Genomic DNA, 13,375 nt, shown 5'->3' with positions numbered 1-13,375 from the left:
GCATCTGTACAATGTGCAAATACAATGAAATAGTCTGATTTTTCAACTGGCTGTACCAGTTCTTTTGCTGAGCATACAACATGCAACATTTTGCAGATATTTTCATAACGCACATATTTTCCAAATATACTATGACTGAAATCTCTGCCTTCCACAATTATTGCTGTGTAATGGCTGAAAACCAAGTGTTATATATGTTACAATTGTGAATGTATGTGTGTAGTTATTTGAAGGAGGATCTTGTATTTATATACTGCCTTTCCCATAGTAAATGAACCAGGATTTTCCACAGAAATGTTGTGCAGAGTTTAACATTGAGCAATATGGGATAGTGAGCTAGCTAAAGCTTACCCAAAAAAGATAGTTTCTAAAGTAGAGAAGGAGGGATTGACAAAGAGAATTTCTGTCTCTGGGACATAAGTTAATTAAGGCATGATCACTGGTATCAGAATGATGACATTGGGAATGAGCAGGTGGTCAGGTGCAGATGTACTTGATTTTTATATGTTTAACCCTACTATGCATGTAGTGGTGTCTATTACGGGTGAACAGAGACCTTTAGTGAAATAAATTTTATCCTTATTACAGTACATCTGTTCAGTCTTTCTACCACCTAGTGGAGAAAATATACAATTAACACTAATGGAAAATGTATTCTGTGTACTTGGCACATCTTTAGGAAATGTCTTGAAAATATATATTTCAAAATTTAACAAGCCAAATGTGCTGTGAATGCCTTTTAAAATTTGGTTCGCAAATAGTTGTTTTGTGTGGAAAATTTTTAATATGACTTATTAAACTGACTTATTTGAAATTAACTTATTGATCAAAATACTTTCAAAGTAGTTCATTGAAATTCCAAATAACTTGAATTTCATGCATTGGTGCTCATCATTGAATAGTAATATCTTTTGTTAATAATATTGAATATCTGTATTTGTGGAAAGAGGTGTAATGCAGTTGAATCTTCTTCACTTGAGATTCTCCATTATGAACAAATTCCTGCTCTTTTGAGTTCAGTTAGTTACCTCATCATAAATTGAAACCACTAATGAACACAGCAGTTTATTGGCGTATGTACAAAAGTAACATTAGAGAGCAGATTGAGTGTATCCTGCAAATAGTTGAAGTAATTCTGAATGCTTTGTGGTGGCATTCAGCTCAACTCCACCCCCATCATTTCCCTCCTTACAGATGAGGGAACTCGCTGTCTGATCCTTGCCCACAATCATGTAGCAACAAGGCCCCAAATGGTGTACCACTGAAGTTTTGATCCTCTGGTTCTGAACGGCCATTTATCGTGGGTAAGGCTTTGGACTAGCAGATGGCATGAAGGTTGATCACGTTGTAAATAGTGCAGAAGGTTGTTGAGTGTTATGACAGAATATAGATAGGAGAAGTGGTAGATAGTGTTAAATCTGGGAAAATGTGAAGTGACAAACTTTGGAAAATCCAGCTTGAAGGCAGTAAAAGGTTAAATGGCAATATTCTTAGTAGTGTGGAGGAGCAGAGGGATTTTGGGGTCAAGGTCATAGATCCCTCAAAGTTGTAATGCAAGTTGATGGGGTGATTAATAAAGCATGTGGTGCACTGCCTTTTTGTTAGTTGGGGGGAAATTGAGTTCAGGAGCCGCAAGGTAATGTTGCAGCTCTATAAAACTCTGGTTAGACCACACTGTGAAATGGGGACACCTCTTTTTTCCTTAGGGAGAGAGAGAGCCTGTGGTATGTTGATTTACCAGGTGAACGAGTAGTCTTTGGGGTATTGCAAGTTTGTGTCTTTATTGATGCTTTGCTGCACACTTGAGTGCTTCGTGTGGGGTGCTGGTACTTTTTTTTGGCTGGTGGGGAGGGAGATCATTGCTTTGTTGCTGCTTACGCGTGGGGGGGAGCTGGGGAGGACTTGGGGGTTCTAATATTTAACTGTTATTGATTCTTTGGGGCACTCTGTTTTTGTGACTGGTTGTGAAGAAAAAAGAATTTCAGGATGTGTATTGTATGCATTTCTCTGACATTAAATGTACCTCTGAAACTTCGAAACCTTTGAAACTTGGAGTATTGTGCTTGATTCTGCTTGCTTCCTTATTGGAACAATGTGGACGATGTAGTGCGGGTGCAGAGGCGATATCTGAAGCTGTTGCTGGGATTAGAGAACATGTTTTAAGAGGAAAGGTTGAGCGAGGTAGGTCTTTTCTCTTTAGAGCAACTTAATATGAGAGATGACTTGATAGAGGTGTAGAAGATTGAGAGGCATGGATAGAGTGGACACCCAACACCTTTTTCCCAGGATGGTGATTGGAGAAAAGTTTAAGGGAGGTGTTAGAGGTTTTTTTTTACAGAGTGGTAGGTACTGGAAAAGAATGCTGGGAGTAAAGGCTAATAGAGATGTGTAAAAGTCTCTTAGATAGGCATGGACATAAGAAAATTGTAGGTTTATGGGCTTTGTAGATAGGAATGATTAGATTGATCATAGGGTAGGTTTTTAAGAGATTGGCTCAACATAGAGCCTGTACTGTGCTGTACTGTTCTATGCTTTATGGCTAATTATGTAAAAGTTGTCTGATAATACTTAAACATTGAAAACCTATTAAATCATTTTAGTAGATTAAGTACATTTAAAAAAATTGTTAATCAAAAGTAAAATAAAAGCTGACGGACCTGTTCCCAAACAAAAGAAAATCTGCAGATGTTGTAAATCCAAGCAACACAAATTGCTGCAGGAACTCAGCAGGCCATGCAGCATCCACGGAAATGAATAGACAGTCGACGCTTTGGGCTGAGACCCTTTGGCAGGACCTGTTCCTGTGCTGTATGACTGGGACTCTTTTTTAAAGGAAAGAGCTTACTTTAATTTCTAGCTGTGAAATCCTCTTCAGATAAATAGGGATTCTGGTCCTCATGAGGTATGGGTTGTTGGGTTTGGGATTTCAGGGGCAGATTTCCAATATGATGCAGAGGAGTCCCAACGTGTTCCAGCTCCACCAATACCCTCCATTTGGCAAATATCATTTAGTTCATCCTGGCCAGAAGCCAATGAATGCTAGAGGGATTTGACCCAGTGTATCCATTAATGATTTTGAATCTTACTGATTGCTTTTTGCAATTAAATGCTGCCTGTTAGCTACACCACACAATGTTCTTACTAATTTAGCAATTTGACTTAAGCTGCTAATGGTGATCCATTGTGCTTCATTGAACAAAATGTTCCATTTTGTGAAAACTGTATTTGTCAGGCTAACATAGTGACATAGTAATTTTGCATAGTAGGGGAATTAAGGATTATGAGAGAAAAAACAGGTACTTGGAAATGGGTCTATGGGCAGATCAGCTATGATCTTACTGAATGGCGGAGCAAGCTCGACAGGCCAGTTGGCCTACTTCTGCTCTTACCTGTAACAAAATCACTGGTCACTGCATGGAAGAAAATTGTTCTTTGTGTCAAGTCCAAACAACTCTTCTATCAGCAATCAAGTTCTATACTCTCCTGACTCTGATCCATAGTATTGAAAGTTCTATCCTTTAAAGTGCTCATTCAGATCTCCCTTGAATGCTACAGTAAGATTTACTTGCACTTAATTTTATAAGTTTCCATGAAACAAGTTGTAGATATTGGTCACTGATGATTATCCTTGTTTTTGAAAAAAGTTTACTGAATAATGACAGAGGTAATTCTTTACAAATGGTCATACTTGAAATTAATCATGGGGATCTGAATCCTTAGTGGAAACCATTTGGCAAGTTTGTTCTTTCCATTCTAGAAATCTTATTTGGTAATAAGGGTTTATTAAAAACTCTGAAATTTAACCGTTTGGTTCAGACTGTGTCATTAAAGTTATAGCTGCTTTTCTTCATTAAAGAATCCTGCTTACTGAAATTAATGTGATACTTATTTAATTTGTTTTTTTATGCAGGTCAGTAAAGATGTGCAGCAACACTTTCTGGTCTCCTCCAACAAGAATTGTTGGAACTGGTTGAAAAGGGATTGTTTGTATAGAACCGGAAGAGATTAATGCACATGTGGAACAAATCATGCCAAAGGTAAATCTGTTACTGTTCTAGATGTTGTTTATAGAGTACATGGTGGAATTGAAGAAAATGAAGTTAATTTTTAGTAGAATGGTATGACCTCATGGTGACCTAGAAATCAGGAATCCCAGTAGTTAGAGGTTTTTTGATGGTATAAGTCTGCCAGTAAGATAAATGGATTGGTACACTTACAATAATGAACATTTGCCTCTTGGAATTGCTTAACTGGTGATGGGATTACCAGTGAGTGTGAATCTAAGGGCAGTATATGGTGACATATACATAATTAGAAAATAAATTTACCTTGAACTTTGGCACCACTACTATTATCAATCTGCTCTTCAGCTGAGATAAAGTAGAAATCCTGTTGGGCGATCTTTGTCCGCATGACAGTACTTCCATTCAGGGGTGATCCTGTTTTGTTTTATTTTATCAGATATGTTCATTTTGAGAATGTTGTTTATTTCTTCCACACCATTTAAAAAGAGATTGAAAGGCTAAACCAGGTGAACTTGGGTGTAGAGTGTAGGATGTTTAATTGCTTTGTGCGAGGCAGATTGAAATCTCTGTGTTTTACCCTGTGCAGGTTTCGTTGGGCCAGGCGTCTCCTGTGACAGAGAGAAGGTGTGCAATTGCTTCCCAGGTCTCTGCTGATTCCATTTATCAGTGGTTGTTCAGAAGTGTAGAGCTGTGGCCTGCCCCACATTCTCTGCCTTTTTAGGTAGATAATAAATGCAGGTCAAATATTTACCACAGAGTTATGACTGAGAACGGGATAAATTTGCAGGGGTGAATTTGAACCACTGTCCTTCATGACGCCTCCATGCTGTAAGTTTTACTGTTATCCTCTCACAGCCACTTATCCTAACAATATTTTGTCAGCTTAAGGACACATTCATCAACACTGGAAGTTTTACATTTAAAGGCAAAGATCCAGCTAAAGTGAGGATTGTGGTCAGTAGACTTCCACCACCACTTTCAGACTACTCCATACTCCTTAACAATCGTATATAACATATTTTTTCAAAAACATTCTAGGATGAGGTACCATAATACCATGTTGTATTCAATATTCAGTCATCATAGGTACGACCACTGCAGGTACAACTGGAAACATTCCTTTTTAAACACAACAGCCATCTATTGAGCAAAAATTCTGCAGCAATGCTCGTGTAAGAGCTCAGGACCAAAATAATAAGAGAGAGATTTTAATTCTTATAGCATCTTTGATGTTCTTAATATATCCCCTGATCATTCACAGTTACAAATAAATCTTTGACACACACAGTTGGAAGAGATGGTAGCAGTTAGTTTGTGCTTAGTGTCACCAAAAACATGGTAATCAGAAAATCTGCTTGCAGTAATTAGTGATAAGAATTGGCCAGGGCACAGTGAAGAACAATTCTACAATGGAGAAGTGCTATGGGGTTGTTTGCATCTGTTCAAGAGGGCAATTAAGTCCTGCTATTAAATATCTTATCCTAAAGCTGGTGCTTCCAACAGTGTAGCACACTTTCAGTGTTGCTATGAAGTATCTGACTGAATATTGTGCTCAAAGCACTGTGGTGTGAACCTGCATCCATCTGGGATGAGAGTGATGGCTCACATCTATCATGGATTAGTAAAATGTAATGGAGTCCAGCATGGTGGAATTGTGAATGATCTCTAACTGGGCCAAGAAATGTTATACCAGATCAAAGGATGTATTAATTTGAGATCTTTATTTGTGATCTGTTTGTTAATAAAATTCAAGATCTTGAGGCAGAGGATCAGAGATGAATTTAAATTTAGCAAATGTAAGTAAGTGATTTCAAGTTTAGTTTTGGGAAATGGTAATTATATGCTCTCTGGTGGGTTATTTTTTTTCTGGGGAGACAGTTCTTTTGTAGACACACTAGACTTTTCAAGCACAGTTCAGTGCCTTGGTCTCTCAAAATCTGTAATTGCTTTGTTACTGTCAAAGGACAGATTAGATTTTCATGCAACTTTCTACTTCATTGATGTATTGATTCTTCACCATATATTATGAGGATCCCAGATCTCCTTTTTCCTGACAGACAGAGGATGGTGGATGAGCTGGCAACAGAAGTTTACTGTAATTACTTTGTTACTGTCAAAGGATAGATTAGCTTTCTATCTATCGAGTGGTCTGACTCCGAAGTTTCAGCTACAAAAGTTGCCATGTAATCTAGAAGACCCAGCAAACTGCTCGTATTTAGATCACGACTTTAAGCACTAAATAAAAATGAAGAATTCTTTTATTGGTTACCATGTTAAAATTGCTGCTATGTTGTGCAGCTCATTGGCAGCTTGTAAGTTTTCTTTGCACCACTGCATATTCAAGATTCAATCTTACTTAATGTCATTTCCTGTACGCAAGTGTACAATAGTGGTTCTCAGCATCTTCCTGTGATAATGTGAATTTTTTGTCGAAGCTGGGCCAATTTATTTGACAGCTCTTAACTGGATATTATTTCATCCGATATGAGTCACAGCTCTGCTATTTCTACCAAGGCAACAGATCTGATTAATATCATTTTTTAAAAATTCTACTTCGATTCATGCGGTGCCTTTTGAAATAGTAAAATGCCCCATAGTATTTCATTCATTGGAGCTAAGTTCATTTGTTATGTTTGGAGATTTTGGAGACGATAACCAAAAGTTTGATTAAACAGCTAGGTGGGGAAAAAGTGAACTAGAGGACGAAAGAGTGATAGAGGAAACTCTGAAGCTTTGGTTAAGGTATCGAAAAGGGTGAAACATTAAAAATAAATGTAATAAATAAGCTACGGGTGAAGGAAAGCAGAGGGCTGTGTGTGACTGATTTGGGTTAGAACATGGAACTGTACAATACAGGCCCTTTGCCCACAATGTTGTGCTTATCCTCTAACTTACACTAAGATTAATCTAATCATTCCCTCCCACATAGTCCTTCGTTTCTCTTTCATCCATGTGCCTATCTAAGAGTCTCTTAAATATCCCTAATGGATAGAAACATAGAAAACCTACAGCACAATACAGGCCCTTTGGCCCACAAAGCTGTGCTGAACATGTCCTAAACTCAGAAATTACCTAGTGTTAGCCATAGCCCTCTATTTTTCTGAGTTCCGTGTACCTGTCTAGGAGTCTCTTAAAAGACCCTATTGTATCTGCTTCCACCACCGTCGCCGGCAGCCCATTCCACGCACTCAGCACTCTCTGTGTATTAAAAAATAAACTTACTCCGGACATCTCCTCTGTACCTACTTCCAGGCACCTTAAAACTGTGCCCTCTCATGCTAGCCATTCCAGCCCTGAGAAAAAGCCTCTGACTATCCACATGATCAATGCCTCTCATCATCTTATACACCTCTATGAGGTCACCTCTCAACCTCCGTCACTCCAAGGAAAAAAGGCCAAGTTCACTCAGCCTATTCTCATAAGGCATGCTCCCCAATCCAGGCAACATCCTTGTAAATCTCCTCTGCACGCTTTCTATGGTTTCCACATCCTTCCTGTAGTGAGGTGACCAGAACTGAGCACAGTAATCCAAGTGGGATCTGACCAGGGTCCTGTATAGCTGCAACATTACTTCTCGACTCCTAAACTCAATACGATGATTGATGAAAGCCAATGCACCGTATGCTTTCTTAACCACACAGTCAACCTGCGCAGCAGCTTTGCGTGTCCTATGGGCTCGGACCCCAAGATCCCTCTGATCCTCCACACTGCCAAGATTCTTACCATTAATACTATATTCTGCCATCATATTTGACCTTCCAAAATGAACCACCTCACACTTATCTGGGTTGAGCTCCATCTGCCACTTCTCAGCCCAATTTTGGATCCTTTCAATGTCCCATTGTAACCTTTGACAGCCCTCCACGCTATTCACAACACCCCCAACCTTTGTGTTATCAGCAAATTTACTAACCCATCCCTCCACTTCCTCATCCAGGTCATTTATAAAATTCACGAAGAGTCGGGGTCCCAGAACAGAGCCTTGAGGCACACCACTGGTGACCGACCTCCATGCAGAATATGACCCATCTTTAACCACTCTTTGGCTTCTGTGGGCAAGCCAGTTCTGGATCCACAAAGCAATGTCCACTTGGATCCCATACCTCCTTACTTTCTCAATAAGCCTTACATGGGGTACCTTATCAAATGCCTTGCTGAAATCCAGATACACTATATCTACTGCTCTACCTTCATCAATGTGTTTAGTCACATCCTCAAAAAATTCAATCAGGCTCGTAAGGCACGACCTGCCTTTCACAAAGCCATGCTGACTATTCCTGATCATATTATGCCTCTCCAAATGTTCATAAATCCTGCCTCTCAGGATCTTCTCCATCAACTTACCAAACACTGAAGTAAGTCTCACTGGTTTATAATTTCCTGGGCTATCTGTACTCCTTTACTTGAATAATGGAACAACATCTGTAACTCTTGCTTCGGTTCATGGCTTAATTCAGGGGTGATAGCCCCTGGCCCGGCCAAGCTTAAGAAATCTCGTTTGGGTGGATGCCGCGCGATGTGTCCCCTGTTACAAATCAGTACCCCGAAATGACAAACAGTATGCAATATGCAAGTAAACAATTAAGCTTTATAATTCTTACTTTGACTGTATGGTTAGTAAAGAAAATGGGAAAAAAAAAGAAAAAGGGCTCAATCTTATGAAACAGGCTATTGCACAATGTTGGAAGTCACTAGTAAGCCGATCGTCCACCATCGACCTCCTCCGATTGTCGCTGTCCTTCGAACCCTCGCTCCAAGTCCACCCTGTCTGGCGGTCTCCCAACTCTGTCCATTCGCGTCTTCTCTCCTCATCTCTCCCTGGCAAAAGACCGTGAAAATCTCTCTTCCAGGCTCACAAGAAAGAACAACAGCATTCCAAACCCCGTTATCTCTGGTCATAACCTAAACATTGCTGCTACAGAGAAACCATTACATTATCAGTGAAACCTTACAGCATGTTACACAGCAGTGATGATGTTACACCTCCAATCCTCCGGAACCTCTCCTGTCCCTGTTGATGATGCAAAGATCATCGCCAGAGGCTCAGCAATCTCGTCCCTCGCCTCCCACAGTAGCCTGGGGTACATCTCGTCTGGTCCAACTTGATGCTTTCCAAAAGCTCCAGCACATCCTCTCTTTTAATATCTACATGCTCAAGCTTTTCAGTGCAGTGTGCCTATCTCAGGGATCTGATTAGATCTAAGATAAAAATTGGGTGATGTAATGGATTGACTGAAAAACAAGAGAATTCTATGATGAAAACATTGCTGAACAAAACACTGGTACATGCCAATGTGTAAGGGCACTAGGAGAACAGGATTTAATGCAAATTAGGATACAAGCTTAAAAATAGAATGGACAATTGCAAATGAAATTGAAACAGAGATGAGACAGAAGTTGTGAGCGGTGTTACAGTGAAAGAAATAGACAGTTTTGTTGTTGTCTTACTTTGTGATTGAGCTACCATGTTTGCCAACTGTATTTTGTTTGGTCTTCGAAAATGGCCATGGAAAATTATAGAAATTGGCTACTGCACAAAGATTGCATCGGGATTGAAAACCAGTTACTTTGAGCTCTTTTACAGCAAGTTGGAGGGAACATTGTAGCTGATTCAGGACTGGACGTCAAACGTTAGCACATTATATAGGATAAAAAGGGTACCCTGGGATAGTGGGGTATAGCTGGGTACCATTACCATTAACCTGATAGTGTCTTAATGATATTTCCAATGAGAAGTATGTTAGAATTCCATAGGATAAAGGTAGCTATTCTGGGAGGACTTTTGATGTCTAGTGTAGGAGTGGATGAGAATCCGTTGTAGGTGATAATCTATTTACCTTTCATTAATTAAGTTAAACATTAAGGAATAGTGGTATAGCTAGCCAAGCCAGAAACCTCAGATAAGCTGAGCACTGAAGTGGAAGAATTTGCCCTATTTGCTGAAATTGTGGACACTTGTGATTTTCTTCCTTTCCCACCCTGCCACACCCAGCTCCCCAATCCTCCAAACTGTGGCAGGATAGAAACCTGTGAGGAAATGAAGGGGATCAGGGAAAGATAGCCATATGCAAGGAAAAGGAGGTTGATGTTATCACCTGAGGAACCAATGATTGGTTTCATTTGGGCGATGTGTGCAAGTAGTATTTGAGAGAGACAGGGCCAGCTGAGAATGATCCAATTAACAGGATCAGCTACCAGAACGAAACGTTAGATAGGTACGTTAGATAAGTGGAGGGTATTGGAGTTTGGTCTTCTGGACAAAATGACCTTGGCAAAGGCATGAGGGGAGATGGGAGAGAAAGCAAGCAATGTTGTGAGCTCAGAATTGTGAGCAAAATGAGCTGAAATTTTGTGAACAATGTCCAGTTAGGCTTAGTTACATTCAACTTTACCTGAATTTTCTCCTGCACTTGCAGAACATTTTGTGTCCCTTCTGGCTGCCCCTCCCCCAACCCCCCCCCCCTTTTGTATGAGTATTTATACAATTTATACAGGTTTGTTCTGCAGCTAATTAAACAGATGTCTGAAGTCTCTCAGAGAGTAATAATATCAAGATCGAAGAGCTACTCCATTGTTTGCTTTAAGATGTACACCTATACTGCGTAATATTCTTGTCCTGATGAAGCAGCATAATGTTGTTGAAGCTGATTCAGTAAATCCCCTAATCATATCTGAGCTAATTTCCATGCTGTGTTACTCCACTTAAAACTGGTTTGTTTAACATTTAATTTATGTCTGGCATGCCTTTTAAATAATAAATGGGGAAGCTCTGTAGGTGTAAAGGTTTCCAAAATATTTATGGATATCAATGTGAACTTGGGCACTATTCAGTTAACTTTGGTAGCCTTACAGGGATTCTGCTGTGTCTTGAATTGGCACGTCCTAATTGTGTGTGATTTTGGAATAGAAAAACTATCCAATGCCTTTTTGGTTGGAGCATGAAACTTGCAAATATTTTCTTTGCATTCAGCTGATGTCACCAATCTGCATACCTTGACTCCAGTTGTTAGCAGATCAGTTTAGCATCATAACAGCAGTTCATTGTACCCATAAAGCAAGTTCATAGTTGACCAGCATATGATTATTGTGACACCACAATTTCTGCCCTAATAGTTCATAATTCTGAAAGACTGGTGGTTTACTTGTGTTGTACACCATTCACATTTAATTTTATTTTATTGTTCTCATTACAAGGAAGGGATGTCTGTGAAATTCTGTATTATAACCAACAGAAAGCATACTAAACTCTAAGAAAATATCAGCCAATATTTCAGTGAAGTGAACATTTGGTGGAAAGCAGAATGAAGTAACCCAGTGGTGAACTGATATGATTTGCAGTATTATCAGATCAGTGAAGAGGTGTTGTGACAGACATGGATTTATGAGGGAACAAATCTTCAGTCAACCCAATACAAGATAATCTCCCAATTTCTTAGAAATTTATTATGCTGTAAGGAGATTTTTATGGCCATTCTCAGAACACTGCTTTATGAAAGAGCTATATATGTTCCCACATCACAACACTGTTTCAGCCTTCAAAGGTGCCTGTTTTAGTACCCGTCTGGAGTTTTTAACTTGTGATTAGGCCTCCTGTCCCCATTGCCATTTTGGACAGCAACTTTCAAGCCACCCATTATCTCTTTGAAAAATATTCCTCATCTTCCTTCCATTCCTGAGGAACTATGGAATTATTTACCAATCAATTTCAGGATGATACTGACATTAATTTTGCATGACAGTCTCTGGCTCTTCATTGCTGAGCAAATACATGCTTTTAGAAATATGAGATTTAAGATTAGTTTTATTCGTCGCGTGTGCATCGAAACATACAGTGAAAAGCATTTGTTTGTGTCAGCATCCAACAGCCATGTGTAAAATATTGTAACTTTATGTACAGTGAAAATCCTCGAGATACAGTGACCTTCATTTTGTAGGTGGCTATTTTGAGCACGTCAAAGCTCCTTACGAGACAGTTACTTGTGTTGCATGAGGGAGAAATGTTGACAAGGATTTCAGAGGTTCTTCCTGGTCTTTGAATTGTAATGTAGACTCTTTCATTCACTCATTTGAAAAGTAACAATTCTAATAAGACCATAAGACATAGGAGCAGAATTAGTTCATTCACTCATGGATCCTTTTTTCCCCTCCTCAGCCCCACTCCCCCGTCTTCTCTCGGTAACCTGTGACACCGTTGCCAATTGAGAACCTGTCAAGCTCTGCCTTAAATACAGTTAGAGCCCTAGCCGCCACAGCTGCCTGTGGTAATAAATTCCATAAGTTCATCACCCTCTGGCTTAAGAAATTTCTTCGCATCTCTGTCCTGAGGTTGTGTCCTCTTTTCCTAGACTCCCTCACCATGGGAAACATTCTTTCCACATCTACTCTGTTTAGGGCCTCCAACATTCGAAAGGTTTCAGTGAAATTACCCCTTTCCCCTCCTCCTCCTAAATTCCAGTGAGTACAGACCCAGAGTCATCAAACATACCTCGTATGATAACCATTTCATTCCCGGAATCACCCTTGTGAATCCTCTTCAATGCCAGCACATCTTTTCTTAGATGAGGCGCCCAAAACTGTTCACAATACTCAAGGTGAGGCCTCTCCAGTGCCTTATAAAACCTCAGCATCACATCTCTGCTTTTGTATTCTTGACCCCTTGAAACAAATGCTGGCATTGCATTTGCCTTCCACACCACTGACTCTACCTGCAAGTTAATCTTTAGGGTGTTCTGCAGAAGGACTCCCAAGTCCCTTTGTGTGTCAGATTTTTGGATTTTCTTCCCGTTTAGAAAATAGTCTGTACATTTATTTCTACTACAAAGGTGCACGGCCATGCATTTTCCAACACTGTATTTCATTTTCCATTTTCTTCCCCATTCACATCATCGACCCCTGCAGAACACCACTCGTGTCAGCCAACCAGAAAAAGATCCTTTTATTCCCACTTGCTGCCTCCTACCAATCAGCCAATGCTCTAACCATGCCAATAACCTTCCTGTAATACCATGGGCTCTTAACTTGGTAAGCAGCCTCGTGTGTGGCACCTTGCCAAAGGCCTGTAAGTTCAAATATATAACATCTGCTTCAGCCCCTTTATCTACCTCTACTTGTAATCTCCTCAAAGAATTCCAACAGGTTCATCAGGCAAGATTTTCCCTGAAAGAAACCATGCTGATATTGTCTTATCTTGTCCTTTGTCACCAAGTATTCCATCACCTCATCCTTAACAATTGACTCTTAACATCTTCCCAGCCACTGATGTCAGGCTAACTGGTCTATAATTTCCTTTCTGCTGCCTTCCTCCTTTCTTAGAGTAAAGTGACATTTGCAATTTTCCAGTCCTCTGGTAC

The 13,375-nt window shown here is 39.8% G+C and overlaps 1 protein-coding gene across 10 annotated transcripts in view; it reads left to right on the top strand.

Annotated features, from left to right (window-relative positions):
* Nucleotides 1-13,375, top strand: part of plagl2 (pleiomorphic adenoma gene-like 2) — a 134,436-nt gene that overhangs the window by 96,673 nt on the left and 24,388 nt on the right. For 4 of the 10 annotated variants that reach the window (XM_072241634.1, XM_072241654.1, XM_072241644.1 and 1 more), the window contains exon 2: nucleotides 3,911-4,037. In XM_072241634.1, coding sequence (XP_072097735.1) covers nucleotides 4,009-4,037 — 29 coding nt within the window. In that variant the 5' untranslated portion in view covers nucleotides 3,911-4,008. Of the gene's footprint in view, nucleotides 1-3,910; nucleotides 4,038-4,611; nucleotides 4,669-4,708; nucleotides 4,747-4,803; nucleotides 4,854-13,375 lie in introns of those variants that run through there. The other 6 variants (XM_072241607.1, XM_072241596.1, XM_072241663.1 and 3 more) reach the window with 6 other exon arrangements.

This window comes from Mobula birostris, chromosome 2 (assembly GCF_030028105.1).
Source record: "Mobula birostris isolate sMobBir1 chromosome 2, sMobBir1.hap1, whole genome shotgun sequence".
Lineage (NCBI taxonomy): Eukaryota > Metazoa > Chordata > Chondrichthyes > Myliobatiformes > Myliobatidae > Mobula > Mobula birostris.
This window is presented reverse-complemented; position numbering and strand designations above follow the sequence as displayed.